Source organism: Haemaphysalis longicornis, unplaced genomic scaffold (genome assembly GCF_048455015.1).
Source record: "Haemaphysalis longicornis isolate Haplotype H1 unplaced genomic scaffold, Haemaphysalis longicornis Haplotype H1 scaffold_12, whole genome shotgun sequence".
Classification (NCBI taxonomy): Eukaryota; Metazoa; Arthropoda; class Arachnida; order Ixodida; family Ixodidae; genus Haemaphysalis; species Haemaphysalis longicornis.
In genome coordinates, this window is record NW_027526225.1 from 97,134,839 (window position 1) to 97,157,279 (window position 22,441).

At 48.4% G+C, this 22,441-nt stretch overlaps 1 protein-coding gene across 2 annotated transcripts in view; it reads left to right on the forward strand.

Moving 5' to 3' along the window:
- Positions 1-22,441, forward strand: part of LOC144163043 (uncharacterized) — a 150,971-nt gene that overhangs the window by 96,666 nt on the left and 31,864 nt on the right. For both annotated transcript variants that reach the window (XM_077693828.1, XM_077693827.1), the window contains exons 8-9: positions 4,375-4,429; positions 6,505-6,638. In XM_077693828.1, the coding sequence (XP_077549954.1) occupies positions 4,375-4,429; positions 6,505-6,638 (189 nt within the window). The remainder of the gene's footprint in view (positions 1-4,374; positions 4,430-6,504; positions 6,639-22,441) is intronic.

Consider the following 22,441-nt stretch of genomic DNA (forward strand, 5'->3'; position numbering starts at 1 on the left):
ATCAATCAATCAATCAATCAATCAGTCGATCATCGCTTTCTTTGGCTCACGTCGATATGCCGGTTGCGAAGAGGGCTAAACTGCCGTAAGGTTTCATTATTTCTCCTCCTCTTTGCAGCCTCGTCGTTTCGTCGTTTGACGAATTTCCATTGATTGATTGATTGATTGATTGATTGATTGTAGGGTTTAACGCACCGACGCAACGCAGTCGATGAGGCGCGCCGTAGTGGAGGGCTCCGGAGTAATTTTGACCACCTGGGGATCTTTAACGTGCGCCGAAATCGCGCCTACACGGGCATTTTAGCTTTTCACCTCCATCAGAAAAGCAGCCGCCACGGCCTGGAATCGAACCCGCGTCCTCGTGCTCGGCAGCACAACAACTTGGCCACTGAGCCACCGCGGGGGGTGGCCCGCATAATTGTGAAATCAATGGTATGGTAGACGACGCTCCCAATTCTGGCCGTCTCCAAACTGTAGGCGTTCAGGTGATGTCTGCCTCCTCCTTTCTCACCTGTCGAATGGAGCGAGATGTCGAGTCGTACTTACCTTGGCTAACATGAACACGTGCGTGGTCTTCCCCGCTCTCTAAGTTGAGGGGTGTATTCGGTATTTCGCTACTATCCTTAGCAGCGGTGGTGATAAAGGTTGCGTTACGACGTGTGTGGCGAGAAATTTTCTCCTGTAGTCTAATGGGGACAATACATCACCGTTTTTGTTGCAACGCAATAGCTGCTTTAAATTATTTTGAGACTCCCTGTACTACGCCGCCCCCAGATGCCAGATCACTGTTTTGGTGCGCTAAGTGCAACTTTCTTCGATGACGTTGACATCGGAAGTATTTTCTAGTTTGATCCTTTTATCCGTTCTGTTTAGTCTTTTGCGGGGATGCCGATGTTTTCGCAACAAGTATATCAAAACGAAGAAGGCTGTATTTCTAATTAAGTGCGTCGAGCTAATGAAGCTCAGTTTGCTGCCGCGCGGAGTTGGCGGACTTCCAGCGAAGAAGATAAAATCTCGATGAGTTATAACGGTTGGAGGCTTGGTGTAAGAAAACCCTTCGGTAGCCGGGAAAAATGGGGGCGTCTAGAGGGTACTGTGTTAAGCGTACGTCAACCCCCATTTTGCAATTAAGCTGTTTGATAGCGTTACTCCTTCTGTTTTCACACGTGACCTGCGCTTTTGAAAAAGCCTGGGTGCACATATACACTTTCCTTCCCATAACGTTCCTACTCCCGTTTGTGTTGCTGTCATTTCCAGCCTTGTTTTTTTCGACCTCTGCCTTCGACTATTTTGCATCCTGTCTCGTGTTTCCGTGGACGTCGACGCTCTTGCACACTCGAGAGTGGTGATTTCCTGTTCGGGTTTAAGCAATAGTCGAAGACGACAAGGCGGCTGTAAGGGAATCGCAAATCAGCTTGTTTGCTTAACGCCGCCTAGGGAACAATGATTAAAAAGTTGGAGTCTGTTGGCCCTTGGTTGATTTTTTAAAGTTTGTTGCACTTTAGGGGCTCGCCTTGTCGTTGTAGCTCGTTTGCTGGACCCAAGTAGAGGCAAACGGCGTTCCGTCGTCGGGCTGTCGTCGCGGCGTCCCACAGAGGCTTCGAAAGCCAAGCGGTTTATATCATAGAGTTTCTCACTCTATGGTTTATATAGTCATAAGTGTTCGAAACTCGTGAACCGCTGGCGCTTGTCATACATCCCCTCCTTGTTTAGCACAAAGAAAACTGCGGGTACATTTGAGGCAAAATATACGTAATTAACCGGCAGCGCCCGCGTTAATTTAGTTAGGAACGCTCCTCGGGTTGCTTTTTACGATAGAAAGAGAAAAAAAGTGGCAGTGCACGCTGGCACGTGCGGGAGGAAAAGCGAGTACAAACAGAACAGAAATCCCGCTGACGCAGTTTCTGGCAGGGGGCGCGCGAGCACTGCTATGGCGGGAAATTTGAAATCCTTTGGACAAACCTCCGTTGAATTTATCAGGAGAGGAATGAGACAGGGTGGCGAACAGCGTGATGGGTGGTAAGGATTGGCGGATGACGGCGCCACAGCCTCACTGGCGAATCACTGCTCCGCACTTCCGGCAGCTTTCACATTGAAAGGAACGGCTTTAATTCTTATAAGTGCAGAGCTCTTTAGGGGCTCGCCTTGTGGTCGTAGCTCGTTCGTTGTCACAATATCTAGCGACTGCCGGAATCAGGCGGCACAGCGAGATAACGGATCCGAGTAGAGCCCCACGCCATTACGGCGTAACGGACCCGAACAGAGTTTTGGAAAAAAGGCGGTTTATATAGCCATCACTGTTCGAAACTCCTGAACCGCTGGCGTTTGTCATACATCTCCGCGTTGTTTGGCGCAAAGAAAATTCCCGCGCCTTCCCGCGAGGGGAACACGAGTAAATGCAGAGAATTGGGGCCTCAGTACTGGTTGAAGGCAGTGTCGCTTCCATCGCTTCTTCCGTGATGCTGGTGTAGCAGACACGAGTAAACGTGGGGGCGAGCGTCAACCAAGGAAGGAAGGAGCAACGCAGTGACTGAAGCACGAGCGACCGCTAGACGCTTTATATTTGCAGCGCGCGCAGTAGAGGGAGAGCAGTACGGGGGGGAGAGCGCGCATGCGCAAGCAGCGCGCGCCCTTCCACGCCCCACCGCGCTGCTATCACGCACCTGTTACGCCGAGACCGCGACGGAGCGAACGGGCTGACTACGACGCATGCGCGCGCCAGCTGCTGTTGAGAGAGAGGAGGGAAGGAGGAGAGGCGCACCTGCTGCGGACGCGGAGCTGTTGACACCGTCCGACGCAGGAAGAGGCGAGCCTAAGAAATGCTCTGCATTTAAAAACTGCAGGTACATTGAGGCAAAATCTGTGTGTATAACTGGCAGGCTCCGAGTCCATTTAGTTGGGAACGACCGTTGGGTCGGTTGAAGCCGCCAAAAACGCCGCGTTCCAAACTGCGCACTAAGGCGCCGGCACGTGCGGAATGAAAGCAAGCACACAAAGAACAGATCTGTTGCTCGCGCTGTTCCAGGCAGGGGGCGCGCGAGCACTGCGAAGGCGGGAAATTTGAATTGCATTGGACAGACCTCCGTTGAATTCATCAATAGAGGAGTGAGACAGGGAGGGGAAGTGTGTGAGCGGTGGTTGAAATGAGCGGGAAACGGTGCCACGGCCTCCCTGGCGAATCAAGCTCTCGTATTCATGCGCTGGACCTGCATCTTCAGCGTCCTCTTCCGTTAGGCCTCCCACAGACTGATGCAACCGTTCTTTGCCGTCTCTGGCTTGGAGTCGCCTTCACAAATGCTTACTCCCGTTTGATTGGAACGGCAGACAGTGAGGCGTGTGAAGTCTGTGACACACCGGAGACCACACTCCATCTTCTATGCGAGTGTCCGCGTTTTTAACCGGCAAGAAGGCAACTCTCCTCAACTTTACGGAAGCTCGATTCTCGGCGGCCGTTCTCTGGGGAGAAAATCCTGGGCCACTGGCCTTCTCCGTCATCTACGCACAAGGCGACAAAACAGCTCCTGTGCTTCCTCAAAATAACGAACTTTCACAGAAGACTGTAGAACAAAAGACTGTGACGTCAATGAACTGTATCGTCTATAGTGTCATAACGCTGGCCACACCTCTTTACGCTCTGTCCTTACCTTCCCCTTCTTTCACTGTTTTCATCTTTTTTTTATTATTGTTTCCCATCCCCACGTGCAGGGTAGCAAACGAGGCCACATCCCGGTTGACATTCCTGCCTTTCCTTTACTTTTAGTCCTTCCTTCCTTCGTGCTCTGCACTTCCGACAGCTTTTACGTTGAGTGGAACTGCTTTAATTTTTTTTCTCTGTGTGTGTTGTAGAAGCTCGCTACACTGACGCTGTTTAGAGCGCAGAGTTGTGACGTTAGCGTGATAATTCCTCCGCCGATGTCGTGAACACGCCACGGCTTAGGGAAGCATGAAGTTGTTTATTGAAGCCGAGGCACCGGTTAGCTCTACTAAAGTTAAAAGTATCTTGGCAACAAATACCACGAATAAAATAATAAAGTGTCTTTCAATGGTCTACCTCGACCAGATTTAGGGGACACCCCAGGATGGAGTAAGTTCCAGCAAGAGAAAGTTGCCGTACGGCTGCATTCAGGTGGATGCGAAACTTTCCTTTGCTGAATGGTGTACCTAGTCGTGCAGCCGTTATGGCACGGCGTTTAACGGAAAACGTACTGGGCGTCTCTCGTTTCAAGTCCTAGCGGCGTAGCATTACGAACACTGATTGGGAACGAGACATGGACGTATTGCTGTGAGCGGAAAATGGCCCCTCGAGGGGGGCGAAGACCCGTACGAGGGGGATTGGTGATCCGGATATGGTGTCCGTACTTTCAAACAACGCAGGTGTCCTTGACGACGTGCGGCGTTTCTTGGAGGAAGTTTGCCTGGAGGCTCAAAGGTGAGTTGCGTGTTTTTTTATGAATTATTTCTTTTAAGTACCGCACTGATTTCACCCCTTCGGCGTCCTTTTTGTTGCCGTAAAAGAAGCAAGCGGGCTGCCTCTCTCGCTGTACGGTTTCGACACCGTGAAGTAGCTGTCACCTGCCTAGGTGAACCGTCAGGTAACAAAATTCTCTGCTAACGAAGAAGTATGTTTGATTACAAGAAAACGTTGCATGTTGCCGTGGCGAGTCAAATAACAAGAATGCGCACTCACGCGCACAAGCATGCGATAACATAACGTGTGCAATCAGGGACGAAGCCCCTCAGGGGCTCAGGCTGTCGTCGTGTCTCATGTCATCGTAATCTCATGTCGGAGTAGTTTCATGTAGTCACGGTACTAAACCACCGGGACACTCGGTTTCCAACGCCTCGCTCTAGAACGTAACGCGTACTGAAAGAGCACACCGGGGGCCGAATTCTGTAAAACGACGGGGCGTCGCTTTGAAACGACGGGGTAGCGCCTTGCAAATGCATGTGTTCCGGGGTTGGGGCCGTCGCTTTGAGGGGCGAGAAAGCGGCAAAACGGCACTTCGGCGCATCGTCAGCAGGGTCCAAAGTGCCAAACAAAACGACGGGGGGCAGCGCGTGTCGCTTTGGGCCCTGCTGGCGATGCGCCGAAGTGCCGTTTTGCCACTTTCTCGCCCCTCAAAGCGACTGCCCCAACCCCGGAACACGTGCATTTGCAAGGCGCTACCCCGTTGTTTCAAAGCGACGCCCCGTCGTTTTACAGAATTCGGCCCCCGGACACTCGTTTTCCAACGCCTCGCGCTAGAACGCTGGATGCTTCAAAGACCCCAGGTTTCACGTAGGTGAAGATGACCGGGGATTTTTTTCACGGCATTTCATTTTCTTTGCGACAGCATTGAAGGAGTATTACATAAAGGATGCGTATGCGTACAAATAAAATGATAGTCATATTTTATTACAGTGCAGAATAATTGGTTACGGTATTCAAAACATTGTTTTTGAGAATTTCACCGGGAAGTTTGCTTTTTCCCCTTTCTTTAAATGGGTCATGCGGACAAAATACACTTCTTGTAGTCGAAAGAAAAATGAGTCAATCTGGGTTAAAATTTTGATTCTCCCGCCAAATCGTGTGTTTTCGGGAACGTGAGCAATGAAAACGAATTTCCAGTGCGTTATTCGGCTCTGCAGCCTTGCTTGCCGTCAGTCCTCCCAGATGGCGACGCTACCACACTCATCCACGGACTGTTGTCCGCCGTTTCTTTGTTTTTGAACGTATTTGCACCTGGCTTGTTTTTGTGACTGTAGAAAATAATCGTTTCGTGAAACGTGGGGTATCCTCGACAAACAGGGTCACGCAAGCCAACGTCGCTTACGCCAATCGGCCAGTGTCGTGCAAGACAACTTGGAAGCGGCGGACTGCAGTGGAGGTAGAACAAGCATAGTGCGTCCAGTACCAACAGCAGTGCGCATCGGTACTTATATGCTTAAGTGTATGTTCATAACTTTGTTTACCCCACCATTCTTACTGCTGTCGAATGATTATTTAAGCGGAAATATCTCGCTGGGTAAGCTTGTAAGCTGTGCCCGATTTGCGTTTGCTTTGGCCGGCCTCAGCCAATCGCGCAGCTGGGCGCATATGACGTCATAGGTTCTGTTGCGGGAAATGAGCTAGTGGGTCGCATGGCCATTCCCTTTTTCCCTAATTATGTAGTTTATTTGAGCGAAGTGTGCGTTAAAAGTGGTGTCAGTATGATTCTAACGACGCAATATTTCGGATAAACCATACTTCTGCTTTGTCTGCATCACCCCGTTAGGGTGCCTTGCTCGGTATGCTTAACGTCTAGCTCATTTTGCAGTGCTTGTGTTCTTCGGTCAGCATGTGCTGAACCCTTAGTTGGCTGAATTTCTTGACACTGAACCTCAGCGACGATCTTGGCGGTGTTTCGCAAAAAAGAGTTTGTCTGTGCCGTTATTTTTCTCGCCGTCCGCACCGAACGCGAAAGCGCAAGTGGCGCGCGCTATTAAGAAAGGCAGCGCCGCTGGAGAGAAATGCTCCATCCGCAGGGAGGAACCGGAAGACGTGGCCATTTCCGAGGCGGACCAAATGTGCCATCCAGACCTGGTGGCCAGCAGCCAAGACGAGTCCGAGATGGACTTCGTCCTCATGACGGACTCGCCCCATGGTAGTGCCGGCCAGCGTGAGTTTATCGTGTTGTCCCCCCGTGTTTTGTCACCGCGTCTTCGTTCACCGCGAAAAAATTTACACCCTAATGAAATGTTTAAATCGCTGTCTATAACTCCTACTCTTACACCCTTGCAAAAAAACCAGAAGAAAACACAGTTTAGGGTGTTTTGTCGTTTCTAACACCCTTACACCCTAACAAAACACAAGAATACGCCATTTTAATGGGTGTTTTTAGTTAATTAAGCCCTTTCAAAGGGCGTTTTTATTTGCTTTTCGATGGGGTGTAAGGGTGTCAATTATAGACGCAAAGGTTGTAGGTAATTTTACAGCGTAGTAGCCGTGGCTCTGGTTTACGGACCGCCGATGCCGCCGGGCTCGGGGACCTGGGCGCGCTCGGGGACCTGGGCGCGCCGGGGACCTACGACGGCAACCAACTGAATGGTGGAACGTGTTAAGGAAACACAGAAATTTGTAAAGAACTTAGCATTTATTGGTTGATTGCAGTGCTGTTAATACAAATAAACCACCACCCGCGGCAGCAGGAGTTGCTTACTAACGCGGAAAATGCCAATAAAAGCGTGGAGAGTGGGTCCTTCCACCACCTACATTTTTCAGTACTACGGTTCGTGACGACACAAATTGCGAACGAAGAAACATGATTGTCGGAGCTCATTTCAGTCGCTTTACGTGTGTAAAAACATGAACGTATAGCCGTCTAAGTGTTGCTTGCAATGTTGGGGAGTACAGGTGTATGAAGAAAAACTTGCTACTGGGTTTCTATTTTATAGTGGCTATTAAATGACAAGTGACGGAACAAGCCGTCACTAGATATAGGTCACAACACATCAGGTCACAGGACATGTTTATCACTGCCCCGCATCGAAGAATTGCGCCGATTCCCCGATAGCAGTTTGAGTGTCCAACAGCATTTCGACAGTTGACAGCAAGTTGACAGGATTAGCGGTGTCAGCGCAGTCTTCTATCGGTTCTTTTTTTTTTTTTTTGGTGCCAACAGTGGCAGAGCTTAGATGAAGGGTACAAGAAAGCCGAGAGCAGGACGGCTGATACCGCGAAATTTAAAATTATTTACCGGGCCGTCATCCTTCTTTTTCCCCCGCTTCTCTCTCCCTCTCTGAATCTTAACGCTAATTCTCCCCCGCTCCCACATTTAATTATTTCCGGCTGCTTCAGTTTCTTTCCTCATATCTTTTAGAAAGCTTAATAGGACTAAGTGTGAAACCGAGAATGGAAGCGAGTGATGAAGAATAGAGAAACAAAATATTGGAGGGCGCGCGGAGAGATGTTTTCGAGAGCCTATGCCCAGTCAACCGTTGCGCGGCCGAAGTCCCGGCGCTGTGCGGAACGTGTCTCGAGACGAGACGTTTTTAATTAGGCGAGACGTCGTCCAGGGCGGATTTTTACGGCTGCCTGGCTTTCTCCCGGAAGCCGCCGCAGCACTCGGCGCCGTATTCGCGCGCAGGCGGCCTAACGACGCGTAATGCGCGCTGGCTGCCACAGCGCACGCCAACTTATTAAGCCTAAAGAAAAGTGCGTCCAGCGTATACTGGGTCATCATTCGTCGGTAAGACGGGCTAATTTCGGTGGCCGAGATGGAGTACGCCTGCCAGCAGCTTGGGTACACGGTAAAATGACCTACAGTCATACGTTATAAATTGATTTACACCCTTTCTGTCTATAACTAGCACCCTTACTCCCTATCTAAAATCAAAGAAAAACACCCTTCCAAAGGATGTAATTAACAGTTAAGACTCTTTTAAATGGTGGATTACGCCGTTTTTACTAGGATATAAAGGTGTTATAAACGAAAAAAACAACCTTTAGGGACTTTTCCTCTGCCTTTTTTGCTACGGTGTAAGGGTGTTTGAAAGGGTGTAAATCCTTTCGCGGTCTAAGGATGATTTTTCTATAGCTAGCACGTTACGCTCTATCAAAAAAAAAAACACCCTTAGAAAGGATGTAATTGACAGTAAAATATCATTTAAAAAGCTGAGCACGAGGTTGCGGGTTCGATTCTCGGCCGCGGCGGCCGCTTTGCTAATTGAGGCGAAAAGCAAAAACGCCCGTTTACACGAGATTTCGGCGCACGTTAAAGATTCCCAGGTGGTCAAAATTAATCCAGAGCCCTCCACTACGGCGCACCTCATCGCCTGCATTCCGTCGACGCGTTAAAACCTACAATCAATCAATCAAATCCTTTAAAAAAAGGTGTGTACCTGTGTTTTTACTAGGACTTTAAGGTGTTATAAACGAAAAAAAAACACTCTTAAGGGGGTTTTCCCATTAATTTTTTTGCTCAAGTGTAAGGGTGTCTGTTATAGACGATGATTTACACCCTTAAAGGAGTACTGACACGAAATTTCAAAGCTGAGATAACTATGTAAAACGCTTCCGTTTCATCAGGAGATATCTCCCAGCAAATTTCAACAGCAACCGTTCAGCGAAACATATTTAAAATTCATTTTAATCTTCGCCCGCACGAGGAAACCCAGAGCGGGCCGACGTGACATCATCTGCTACGTGCCCCAAACTGACGACGTCGGGGCTCCCGTGACGAAGCCGACGCGCTGGCTGTGGTTGGCGCGCGCTGCTCGGGCGTGTGTACACGTCATGGTTTTGGGACTGACGTCATGCTGCCCGGGCCTGTGGGGACGGCGAAGACCTCGGCCGGTCTGGGCGCGCGCGTGCGCTCGCTCGCGCGCGCTTCCAGAGAGGCAGCGATACGGCAAGAATGGTGACGCCATGTCATACATGCTGTCATGGCGGCCGCTCGGCGTTTTTTTGTCGAAACCGAAACTGGCACGAATAAACGACGCCGTAAATGAATGTTTACGCTGCGCTCGACCGTCTAATCTGTAATTCTATGATTAGTGGGCTGGTAGGCACGCATAGCAGCGAAAAAAACGTAACATAAAAATTTCGTGTCAGTACTCCTTTAAGGGTGTACACCCCTAAGCGTGTAAAATGATTTACACCCTTAAGGCTGTCAGTCATTTTATGGTGTAAAGGCCCGTTCACACTTGCGATGAAGCTACGCGACAAAGCGACGAAGGCGAAAGCGATCGCCACCCTTGCTGTTCACACTTGCACGCGACATCGAGCGACGGGCGACGACTATTTTTTGCTTTTCTTGTTATTGTCTCGCGCTCGGAGTGAGACTTCACGGGAGCCACGGGAGCTTCGCCGCTTGTGGAGACACAGCATCCGGGTGCTTTGTCAGGATATGACGTCAGGAAGTCTCGCCTCCTGCTTCCGCTTCAAAAGCGACGGCGCGACGGAGGCAAAAAAAAATTGGTCGAGACCGATCGCTCTCGTCGCGCGACGAAAGCGATGCCAGGCGACGAAAGCGACAGAAATTTCCGTCGCTTTCGTCGCTTTCGCTCGCTTTCGTCGCAAGTGTGAACGGGCCTTAAGGGTTTTTCTATAGGTAGCACCCTTACACCATAGCAAAAACGCCGGGGAACCTATTTTTTGGGGTGTTTTGTCGTTTATAGCGCCCTTTTTCTTGAGTTTCTGCTAGGGTATAAGGCTGTTAGCTGTAGAAAAAAGTAGCCCTTGAAGGTGCAAGTCATTGTACAGTGTTTAGGTGCATGTGGTAAGATGATACAGTAAGATTATTTACACCCTCAAGCAAAATGTTCAGTGTCTATAACTAACACCCTTTACCCTTATTCATTATTAACACCCTTAAACACAAACAAAAAAAGCATAAGAAAAGCACCCTTTTCAAAGGTGTCATAGACAACAGAACGTCCTGTAAAATGCTGTTGTTTGTGCTTTTGCTAGTGTGTAAGCGTATTAGTTATAGACAGTGAAAAATCCTTTTAGGCGTGTAAATCCTCTTTACGGGGTAGTTTTCGGCGATAATGAGTTGACAGCTTAGCGATACGGCGTGCTAATCTAATCGGTGTTGGCTCGGGAGCTGCGCCCGTAGCTGGGCAAAAGCGCTCGGACCTTTGCCGACGTGGCCGCCTATTTCCGGCTGCCCCTGAGTTATCGACTTCTCCTTTTGGCTTCGAGGCACGAAGTCCCAGGTTTGTCTGTTTTGTTTCGCTGCTCCGGTAAAAGCGACAGAGCGAAGATGTGCAGCGCAAAGTTAAAAGCGGATTCGGAGAATCGGGAAGCAGGAAGATAATGCGATGACTGGTCCGGCCGAAGTAGGAACGAGATTTCGGAATTGAAAAAAAAAAATAGAATGTGGGTTATGACCGAAAAAAGAGACGTCGGGAAGAGAGAGAGGGAGAGAGAGGCGTAAGGGCAAGTGAGGAATGTTAAAGGAGTACTGACACGAAAGTGTTATCTTCCTTTTTAATTGATTTGATCAATGCTTAACGGCCTGGGGAACCCGAAACAGCACGTGAAATACTTGAGCGCGCGATAATTCATTAGATTGAACTGCCTGAAAATCGTCAGTTTTGGTTTCCCGCGCGTCCAGCCCGGAGGGCGCGTGTGACAGAATCACGGAATGACCTCACCGTTTCGTGCGGACGTCAAAACAGCTCAAAGGCTGGATGAGGCGTTGTTTCGAACGCTCCGCCGCCGGAGCTGAGCGGATGAGCTGCCTGACGGCGTTAGGCCTAGCTCGCGGCGGAAATTTGATGACCGCTTTCAATAAAAGGCTTGGTGGCGGCTTCTGTTGCGATTCTGGACTTTATTATCGGCTCCTTTCCCCCGTGTGGAACTTTATTTTTGGCAAGCATGTCTTTCTGGGCAGCGGTTATGCCTGTAGCTCTGGCTACATGTATCGCTTCGTGACCGCTCCAGCGCCCAATCGCCGCTCGCCGGGTCGCGCGTGTGAAGTGACGTCACGTGTTTCTGACGAGCGTTGGAGGCAGACGGCTACGTCATGTCTTTTCCCTCTCACGGAGTGATGATGTCACGATGGTGTACATTTACTCCGCACCACTCCGCGGGCTGTTCCGTCGGCGCGATAAATCAGATCAAATTGAAGTATGTTCCACGCGTCGCAGTCCGCTCATATTTAAGCCAGGGTATTCTGTTGAGTAAAGGAAGCGAACTGTGTAATGATATTGACACTAAAAATTGGTGCCAGTACCCTTTAAGAAAGCCTCCAGGTGGGAAACAGCTGAGGCAAATCCGAAGAAAGGAGCCGAGGATCCAAACAATGGATGATCGAAAGCAGGCTAAACGAAGGTAGGTAAGAAAAAGCCAATAAGAAAACGGAAGAATGAGTGTGCTTCATCCACTGCGCTATATAAAAACGGCGGCTGACGATGCCCTGAAAAGAAAAAAGTTGAGGAGGCAAGGGAAGTTCTTGTCGTGGATAAATTAGACCCGATACCAATTTGGCTGCGTCGGCGTGAAGTCCCTTCTTGGAGGTGACGTCGTGTGCTCGGGCGCCACCTGTGCTCTGAAAAGGTGACCGTGCGAGTTCGGGGCATTTAATCGCCTTACGCGTAACGAAGTTGGAGGACGGCGGCTGCGCGTCCTCACTCCTCTCTCTGGGAAAGGGAGGTAGAGGGGGAAGCGGGGGGGTGGTAACGAAATTACTGCCCTTTACTTTATAATTGAATCCGATTGTCCGGGGTGCTGATTGAAGCAGGCCGTAAGGGACAGCGGCTGATCAAGGCGTTCCTTTGTCTCTTTGCCTCTTTTTGTCCGTACCTGTTGACATTTTCTGAACCGCTGGAACAAGCTTGGACCCTAAATTTAGATGGATTGGTTCGAGTTACCACGCTGATTTGTATATTTAGGGAGGCATAGCTGGGGAGGTATAGTTAGGGAGTTATAGTAATGCCGCAAACCATGCATTGGGTTTGTTCATGTTTTGTTTTTGCCGACCAGCTGCACCGGGATGGGTTATCTGTGTTATCCGTGGGCTAAGTGAAGTTCTTGTTCTATTCTTTATTCCGCACGTGTTATCTCCTTTGATAGGAAGAGTGTTTCGAACCAACGTCACCAGCCTAGAAGGATCTTATTTGATTTACAGTGTTCGCGATGTAATTCGACGGCTCGAGAAACACCCGCGCCGAGAGATAAATAACCGCAGAGCAGACGCTGCGGTATTCGATTCGCCGACACCAGTCTGCGCACGTCACTTTGTTGACTGCTCTATCGCCGCCTGTGTATTCGTTGATTTGTTAGGGGAGCAGAGGTTCGCTCCAATCAACCTGTTTTACCTTCAAGTCAACTGCGTCGTCTTTGGCTACCTTACAGTATGTTAGGGAGCAGGCTGGTTGGTTTGTACGGAGAAAAAAAAAATAGGAGGGCTCTGGTCGCGGCCATAGAGTTTCACACTAATATATATTACAGGGAAGGGAAATCTGGCGCCACTGTCTTGTCGAGCCCTGCTTCAGCTAGCCTTCCTTCATGTACCTAAACGCCATGTTCCACTTGTATTTGGCATGGCTCATGAAGAGGCTGACTAGAGCTTTAAAAGAAAGGAAGTTTTATTGCAAAAGGTTATTTAAATGCGGTGAATTATTATAAAGATTAAGTTCCAATAAGATTTATTTGCGAGGATTTTTTGAAAATTTAATGCAGCACTTGTGAAATGAAAAAAATAATGTTACATTCGTTGTTCCTTTTGGCTTCAAGAGCAAAAAAAAAAAGCCATGTCGGTAGCCAAGTCGAGTAAACGAGGAACGCCGCTCGCCGCTATGGCGGTGCCCACGACGTAACGCGACTGCAGTGAGACAGATTTCCCTTCGCTATATATTGGTATGAAACTGTATGGTCGTGCCAAAGGAGGAGGCTACACACTCACAGTGCTGTCTACCAACGAAATGGCTTATTCGTTTGAAAGGAATATGAATTGAGGGCCTACTCCGCGATAACACCAAAAACCACGAGAAGATACGCTAAGCCTACAAAAAAAAACATTTATGCCATTGTTAGTGTTTTTACCTGTCCGCTCTGTAAAGTTAAAAAGTCAAGCTCTAACAAATGCGATATTTTATGGAGACAGTTTTACATATGGGGTGCTCACGTAATTAGGGCCACCACTGTGTATTGAATAGGCATCTAGGAGCTCATGCGTGAGATGGTTTCTGTAACGCTTGATAACTGGGCACTGCTTGAATTCTGGACATTTGCGAGGTGACACGTGTGAAATCGGCAAGCTGCTGCATCCAACTCTCGAATATTGGACGCGCAATACGTAAGTCTCGAACGCGTTGAACAGCTTGGCGCTACATTTGGTCAGCCATGGAAGGTAGGAATCGGATAGGCTAAGTCGGTTGGGCGTTCAGCGAAAGGTCTCGCGTTGTTTTTGCCGCACCTAGTGCAGCGGGGCGCGTCATCGCACACTCGGGTGCACGCCTTTTTGAATTTATTTGGAGCCGGGCAAACCAGGCCCAGTGCAATCTTGTCCTACAAACTTCCCAAGCTTGTGGTCGAAGTAGAAGAAACGTGCATTTGTTGTCGAGGGTTGCAGTTGACCATGGTGGCCGCCATTTTGGTGGCGACCGCGGCCGCCCAGGCGCCCAGTGAAGCTTAAGTCTGGGCAGCTCAATGCCTCCTCCCACTGCTAACACGAGGTTATTTTAAGTGGAGAGAACTGTAGGGACTCGACTTGTCGTAGCTTGCTCGCTGGACACAAGTAAACCCCACGGCGCACCGTCGTAGCGGAGTCACGCCGTATCGGCGTCCCACAGAGGCTTCGAAAGCCATGCGGTTTATGTAGTCCTAACCGCACCGCATTTTAACCGTGATTTAACCGCACCGCCCGCCTTCATTTAGTTAGGAACGCTCCTTGGGTTGACTTTTTACGATAGTGAGTGAAAAAAAGTGGCAGTGCAACGCCGGCACGTGCGGGATGAAAAGCAAACACAGAAAGAACAGAACTCCCGCTAGAGAAGTTTCAGGCAGATGGCGCGCGAGCACTGCGAAGGCGGGAAATTCGAATTGCATTAGAGGAACCTCCGTTGAATTCATCAGGGGATGAGTGATACAGGGCGGCGAAGAGCGTGATGTATGGCAGCAGTGAGCGGATAACGGCGTCAGAGCCCATTATGGCGATTTAACACAATTGAAAGTTGGGCGAGTTGGTGATACATCTTGGGAAAAGGCGCGAAAAACGACTACACGTAGAAAAGAACACACGACGGCGTCCTGTGTTCTTTTCTACGTGTAGTCGTTCTTCGCGCTTTTTCCCAGGACATTATGGCGAATCACTGCTCTGCACCTCCGACAGCTTCCAAATTGGGTGGAACGGCTTTAATTTTTGGATAGGGATCTCTCGAGCGTCCTTACACAAATGGGCCGGTGAACTTGCTGGGGAACTTGCACGGAGGTGCCGAGGAACTTGCACGGAGTACAGTGGGGTGAATGTGATATGGCTCGGTGAATTAGGTTTACACATTGCTTTTCCCGCAAACAGTTGCGGCAATACTTCGTAAACTTGTAGTTTCCATCACTGTTACAATAACTGCTGGTGTTTTGTATGTATGTGCTATTGCTGTCGTTTCGTGTCTTCCTGTGTATAGAAGTGTCTTTTTGTGTTAATTTGTATGAATTGAGAATTTTGAAACCATAATTATTGTATAACTTTTCGAATTCAGCTTATTGTGAACTACGTACGAAGGATGTACTCTTTCAATTGCTTTCGTTATGAGTGATTTTTTTTTTCCTTTCTTGAACCCTGCCAAGTGAGGGTTTCCGGGCCACTGTCAAGCTGTTTTTTAGCAGCTTTTAGCCCGCATGACCTTCCAGTTTCCTCTGGAAAAATAAAGATCTTATCTTATCTTATATTATCTTATCTTAACTTTGGCGCTATTGTGAAATGTATTCGTCTGTAAAAGACTCCATGTGCGTTCTGGCTAGATGCTGAGTTGAGTGTGGGCCGGTGGGTAGAAACGGTGACAGAGGCGGTAATGCGTCCTCATTTCATTGTACGTGGACACCCGCTTTGTAGCGGGGCCTGTAGGGAAACAAGCTGACCCCGCTCGGATGGGGAGTTCTCGAGCCATACTCTGGGCAACTTCACGATCCCCTCCGGGCAAGCCTGCGCCGGAGCCCTGATTATTTCTGCGGGGACTTTTCGGGGTGCTTGTTTGAGAATTTTGAGCGCCCGAGGCGAAATAAAGTCGGGGGCGAAATTTTGAACCGCCGTTTTAGGATCGCTGAGGACATCGGGCGGTCGGCTTTTGCGTTGGAGCCAATGCTACTGCCGGTTCTTCCGCCGTGGCTCGGTTGGTGGTGCAGATGGTCAGGATAAGGGCGATTGGAGACGATTGAGAAGGCATCATGCCACCGATATTCCGCTTAGAGATGTAGTTTTTCATGCAATTTTAAGGGGCGTTAAAAGGAAAAAAATGTTTATTTTTATGTTTTTTTAGATAAAAATATGAAAAATTGAAAAAAGAAGGTTCCGCACGGATCTATAAAATATTAGACACACTTCTGAAGGCGAAATCCTTGGCTATCTTATTAAACGCGAACGGTGACCGTATAGTTCTGGCGTCTACACGAATGAAATCAAATTACGGCCGCTGTAGAAAGAAAATAGGTAATAAAATGGCCGCGTGTGTTCTCCTTTCGTTGCAAATGCCGACAAAAGACGATAGTCGATTGGCTCCCCTGTTATGCAAACGCCTCTCTCCTCTTTCCCGCTGACCTCTCATGCCGTTCCTCTCCCGTCTCGTCCCACTCAAGATAACACGCTAGAGGTTTGCTGAAGTCAATTCAAATTTACCGCGTTCCGCTGCTCCAGGCCGGGCGCCTCGATGCCAGCCCTGCCGTATGACGGAGACGCGCGTGATTCAAGGCACCGTACTACAGCGCTTATGGAACCACGTTGCCCTGCTCCCACGTGTATTCCAAGCGAAACGTGGAGCCTGTCCAGTGGCACCTTTCGTTACTGTTGCCTTTTGATTTCCTAAAATTCCGCCAGGAGCTCTAGTGGCGCGGGCAAGAGCAGGCGACGATTTTCTGCAGCTGATGTAGTATTTCATTTTATATCACGAGAAACAATCACCCGTGAAATTTTTAATAAAGGAACACTGCAAATATCACTTATGAATTGATTTTCTGCCTCACATTTGTGTAATACCTTGTTCTTGTTCAAAAATGTTGACAAGTATGAAGATTTCTACCGGACTTTGGAGTTTAGGTTTGGCTGTGGGTATACAGTCATGTCTCGTTAATATGGACGCCTCCGTTCCACAGAAAAATCGTCCATAATGTGAGTCGTCTATAATAATGAATCAAGGTCACGTAAACATTAAGGAATATTGGTTTAAGGAAAGCTCGTGTTCGTGTTAGGAAGAATCGTTTAAGGAAACACAAGGGAAAGCTCGGTCCGTTTGCGCTTAACACCAGCCTCCCCCGAAATGACCAGAGAAGCCTTGCCTTTTATGCGCAGCAAATATTGGCACGAACTTTTATGGTCCTGTTATCTTTTCCTGAGCCTCAGAATTGCTCTTTCCGGCATATGCCTTACCGGGCAATCTTGTTTGATAGGGAAAGGGTATCGCACTGTCGTCACTGTTTTTCGCTAATCACGAATTTTCTGTATTTAAATCGATGGTACTGCAAGGAAGAGGGTGCCGAGATAAATACATGCTTCGCTTTGTGTGCTTCGGCAAAAAGTAAATTCATGGTACGACTGGGACCCCGCAGGTCAGCAGTCATCGTTTCTCATTTTTTCTTTGTGGACCCGTGTCCATAATAACGAGACAAAAGTGCCTGTATTTACCCGTTTCGTCCCCAAAATAGCCGTCCATAGTCCGGACTGCGGGTTTTCATGTTAACGGGGCAGAATTGCGTGGCGAGAGACCGGCCGCGGAAAAATTCGTCCATATTGCTGGATGTCCATATTAACGGGGCCCATATTAACGAGGCATGACTGTATAAGACTATTGCGCAGACTGAGTTTCACTTTGGCCAGGTGGCTGAATCGAATCACAGACCGACAGGCGAACAGACATACAGACAGACCAAAAATTACCCCACCTTCCAGCGAGGGGAACCCTCTGGAGATGCGACGCATATTGGGGGTTCACATGGTGTTTCCGTTGGGTTGATTCTCTAATTGCGTGAAACGTGTCTTGTTACGGTTGCGCGGGCGATAGCAGAATTGTTAGTCTCCATTCAACGCATCGATGGAAATCGGAACGCCCGTGCTGGAACGACCGCGGCTATGACGCAACGTGGTGCGGCTATGACGCAACACAATCAAACACAATCCACTCTAATTCATTCCAATCCAATCCAAATGCAATCCAATCCAATCGAATCCAATCCAAGCCAAGCCAAGCCAATCCAATCGAATCCAATCCAATGCCCCTCGCGAGAGAGTGTTCGCTGTCGGAGAGGAGAGGGGGTAAGCGGCGGAGAGCGCAGCTCGTGCGGCGAGGACAATGGGGAAGGGGTGTGGACGGACAACAACAACGCCGTATGGAGGGACAAGGCGAGTGAATGAGATGCAGTCGCATCTAAAATTTCTGCGTTTGAGTAGCCCAAGAAAGACTGTCGCCTTTAAAAACTACATAGAAATTTGTTTGGGTTCGAATGGCATATGAACCCGGGTTTGGCGACAGCCAAATTTGGTAACTACAGCCCTGACCCTGTACCGTGCCAAGATGTGACAAGAATTACCCGGATGCGTGTCACATGACAGGTGAACGTGACGCCACCCCAAACACGATTTTCAGCCGAGGAGGAGTCTTCAATAATCGCTGGCTTTTCACTTAAAGGAGCCATGAAGACAAAATACAAGTTGGGTTTATTAGAAAGACTGCTTAGCCCCCAAAACAATGATACCAATATCGTCGCAATCTTCGAACAAATAACGGAAATATTGAAGAAAACGTGTAAAGCAGCTGCGCTACTTTTCCCGCTAATTTCCCGCTACTTTTCTATGACGCCACGGAACCTTGTTTGTGCGATTGGCGGCCGCCTAACTGACCTGTCGCGACGACACATGACTGGACGTCTGTAATATGGGGCGTCTAGTTCCATTTGACCGCATCACTTGAATGCTAACGGGCAGTTAACGCAGTGAAAATTATGTTTTATTGTTGGCCCGTATGACGTCATTCTTGCTCATAACGTTTTATTGGGCCTCCTCGATTTACCAGTCCTGGACGGTCCGCGGGCAGTCCGAGGACTGCCCCCGGACCGGAAGCCCCATAGGAATACATGGGAAAAACGAGCGCCGGATCGCGTCTTGGGCAGACCGCGGACGATCCGGGACTGATAATCGTGGAGGCCCATTGTTGGCCCGTATGACGTCATTCTTGCTCATAACACGTCACTGTGGCGCTAAATTTGAAAGTTTTTGAATACTTCCTGCTTTTTTTTTCGTTAAAAAACATCTTTTGTGTAATGGAGCTGAGTGAGCTATTGAATTCTAGTTCCTTCAAATTAAACAAAGTTGTATTTTCTCTTTATGGCGCCTTTAAGAGACTCCAATACCGGATAAACTTTCTCGTTAAGACTGAAAAAAATATAATTGTTACATGCTGTATCACAAAAGTCCCATCAGAGCTCCCGCTATCAAAATCTGCACAGGATTTCGCGTCAAGGCATTGCTTTCAGAAAGCGCTTCCCTTAGTGCAGATTGTTCGCGTCACAACAAATTTCCCCGGTGAAGCTGTGTTTGTTTTTTTCTTCAATTTTATCCAGGTTGAAAGAAACTAACAAAACATTAGTAGTGGCTTAGCTCTGCTATGCCAGGATATACGTAGCGTGAGCTAAGGTTCACCAATCCAGTCCAATCCAGTCCAGTCCAGTTCAGTTCAGTCACTGCTCCTCGCGCATGCTCAGCACGGCTCTTCACGAGCCACGCGAAACGGCTATCAAGCGGCACCGGTGCAGCGTCAGACTTGACTACTGCGCAATCGAAGCGCACACCTGGGGCCCTATTCTCGACTGCACAAATTGCCGGCAATTCGCCCATGTTTTTTTTGCATAAGCACGACGTAAGCACTCAGTGACGTGCTGCACCTATAGCTATGACGACAAGCAGTGTAATTTGACGAGTCACTCATAAAGATCGCTACCAAGGTATCAAATATTGTGCAAGAAAGATATAAAAACACTTGGCATGTACTATAAAAATTAAGACAATAGCTGAGGCTGACAAGAAAAACACATTTCTGGAGGTCAAATTTGGCATCAACACCACAAGGCGATCGAGTAACGTTGATCCAAAAGCGAGCGAAAGGCGGATGTCGAGCTCAAGAACATCATAGAATTTTTTTTACAGTATCTATTTATTTATTTCAATCGCTTTTAGTAACATAGCTGGGCTCTCTGCTTCAATGCAAGCTTTGTTGCGTTATCACCTTCCCTGCCGCCACCGCCGCCACGCCATCGTCTGCTACTATGTTACAAGTTTATGGCGTGATCACAGAAAAAGACGGCCGCGACCATCGCTTCTATGACACATAAGAGCAGCGAAGCGCTACGCCTGATAACCGCGCAGCGCACCGATATCGCCGGTTCACTCATTTGTCAAGCTCGACTTCAATCAGCGCTGAATGAACCAAATAGTCACTTTTCTTTGTTATTTTTCTCTTGAGTTCGATCATGTGACCCAACAGCTTACTAGGACGAGTATGGACAAAGACCATGTATTGGATTCTCTTTGTCATGGAGAGGCTTGTACTGCCCTCTTATGTTGCAGTTACGCCAAACAGATAATTTTTATTTTATTGCCAAACATAAAAGCAAAATACTGCACGTTATTTGTATGCTCCATGATCGCTGACTTGGAAGCAGTTGAAACTATAATTTGTTTCGGTAGGAAACATGCTTTAAACAGCGCGCATGCGAAACTGCGCCTGTTGCAAATTGCCGCACATTTCGCGGCGCCGTAAGCCGGGGCAATTTTTAGCCCTATTTTGCTTGTATTTTGCGACAACAACAGCCGCCATTTTCAAGCTGTTACGTAGCATTACGTCACTTTTACGCAGGCTGAAGTTGCCAATGCAAGACGTAATCGTTCCCGCCAACTGTTTAAAATACGTCACGCCTTCTCAGCCAATCACAGAGAGGGTGTGTATTACAAGCATTATTGTTGTTGCATAGCAAAGACAGGCCTACGTTGTCATGTCTAGCGCTTTTAGTCTGGTTTTTCATTGCCGGACAAGAATTATGCGCTTTCAGTAAGGAGAAATAAGGTAAACTTTAGAACTGGTGCCCGTTCACGTCATAAAACGTCAAAATGACGACAGCACACACAACCGCTTTGTCAACCAGAGGCACGTGACCAAAATTGAAAGCCAATCAAAAAAGACTTCCGGAAAATTGCCTGAATTGCCGGAAATTTGTGCAGTCGAGAATAGGGCCCCTGGGCACGCGCAGGCGCCAGTGCGTCTGCCGCGGCTATGACGCAACACAGTCCAACACAATCCACTTTAATCCAATCCAAATACAAATCCAAGCCAGGCCAAGCCAATCCAATCCAATCCAACCCAATTCAATCCAATCCAATGAAATGTCCCTCGCGCTTGTGCAGAACGACCTTTCACTGCACACGCGAAACTGCTCAACCTCGGCCAGTGTAGCTTACGCTACAAAACTTGTTTGTTTGCTCTAATTCTTTCTTGTTTTTTTTTAACCGCTCACGTCTGTTTTTCCTCTGCGTCGGCGTATTGGACGTCACCTTCATCGCGGTATTGTCGATTTAATGCTTGTTCACGTTGTGAATGCCTTTTGGTGTGTAATTTTTGGTGCATGTTTCTCGGCATAGGCTTTGTAATTAGGTTAGCATGGATTTCGTGAGGTAGAGGGGTTTTGTCTCCTGAGGGGTCTAGAATGGAGATTCGTAGCCTCTTGATAATATTAGCGTCAGTGGTAGGCTGACGTCGTGAATCCGTGCGACCACCGCCGTTTACTCATTCTCACGCTCTTTCATTCTCTCAGCCTATGCATCAGCTAGCGACTTATTATTCTTCGTTGTTGCAATTAACGTATACAGAGCAATTAACCTACAGTTTCGCACTGCCTCCTTTTTAAAAACTGTAGTGTTTCTCAGGCTACTTAAACCAGAAATTTTGGTCTGTTTGCCTGTCCCTTGATTTAGCCTTCCCGTCAAAGGGTAAAGAAATACTTGAACGAGAGGTTTAAATAGGCAAAGGTTTTCCAAACCACTATATCTTGAAGTGCGCTCCATACTCGACAACATAATTGAGCAAAAAGAAGACATTGAGCATACTTGAAGGAAAACATCCATCCACAGGTGTTACTCGCAGCGTTCTTTTAATTGAAAATAAATTTGATTGATTGTGGGGTTTAACGCACCCACGCAACGCGGGCGATGAGGCGCGCCGTGGTGGAGGGTTCCGGATTAATTTTGACCGCCTGGTTATCTTTAACTTTCGCGGAAATCTCGTACACACGGGCGCTTTCCCTTTTCGCCTTCATCAGAATAGCGACCGCCACGGCCGGGAATCGAACCCGCGACCTCGTGCTCAGCAGCGCAACGCAGGTTAGCCACTGAACCCCCGCGACGCATTAGAAAGAAAATTGCGCTGCCTTCCTGTCACTCAGAAGCATATCAACTCGCCCAAGGATACAACACTTGCAATTTGGCTTGATTTGGCACGAAAATAAGTTTTGGGCTTGATTTTTCCGATAGGAAATAACAAATACGCGGTGAAAGACATATTTTGAGCCAAAAATACAAGAAGAGCTCGCGCGAGCCTGGGCCTCGCGTCAGCATTCCAAGTACAACAATAACAAAAGCTTCTAGTAGACGGCGCGGTTCACCATGGTTATCGGCGGAGGCTCCAAGGGAAGCACAAGAGCGCGTGGAGTGTGTGTGTGGGGGGGGGGGGAAGAAGAGGGACATTTATTTATGTGGCACGGACGACAAAAGACTATCGTCTT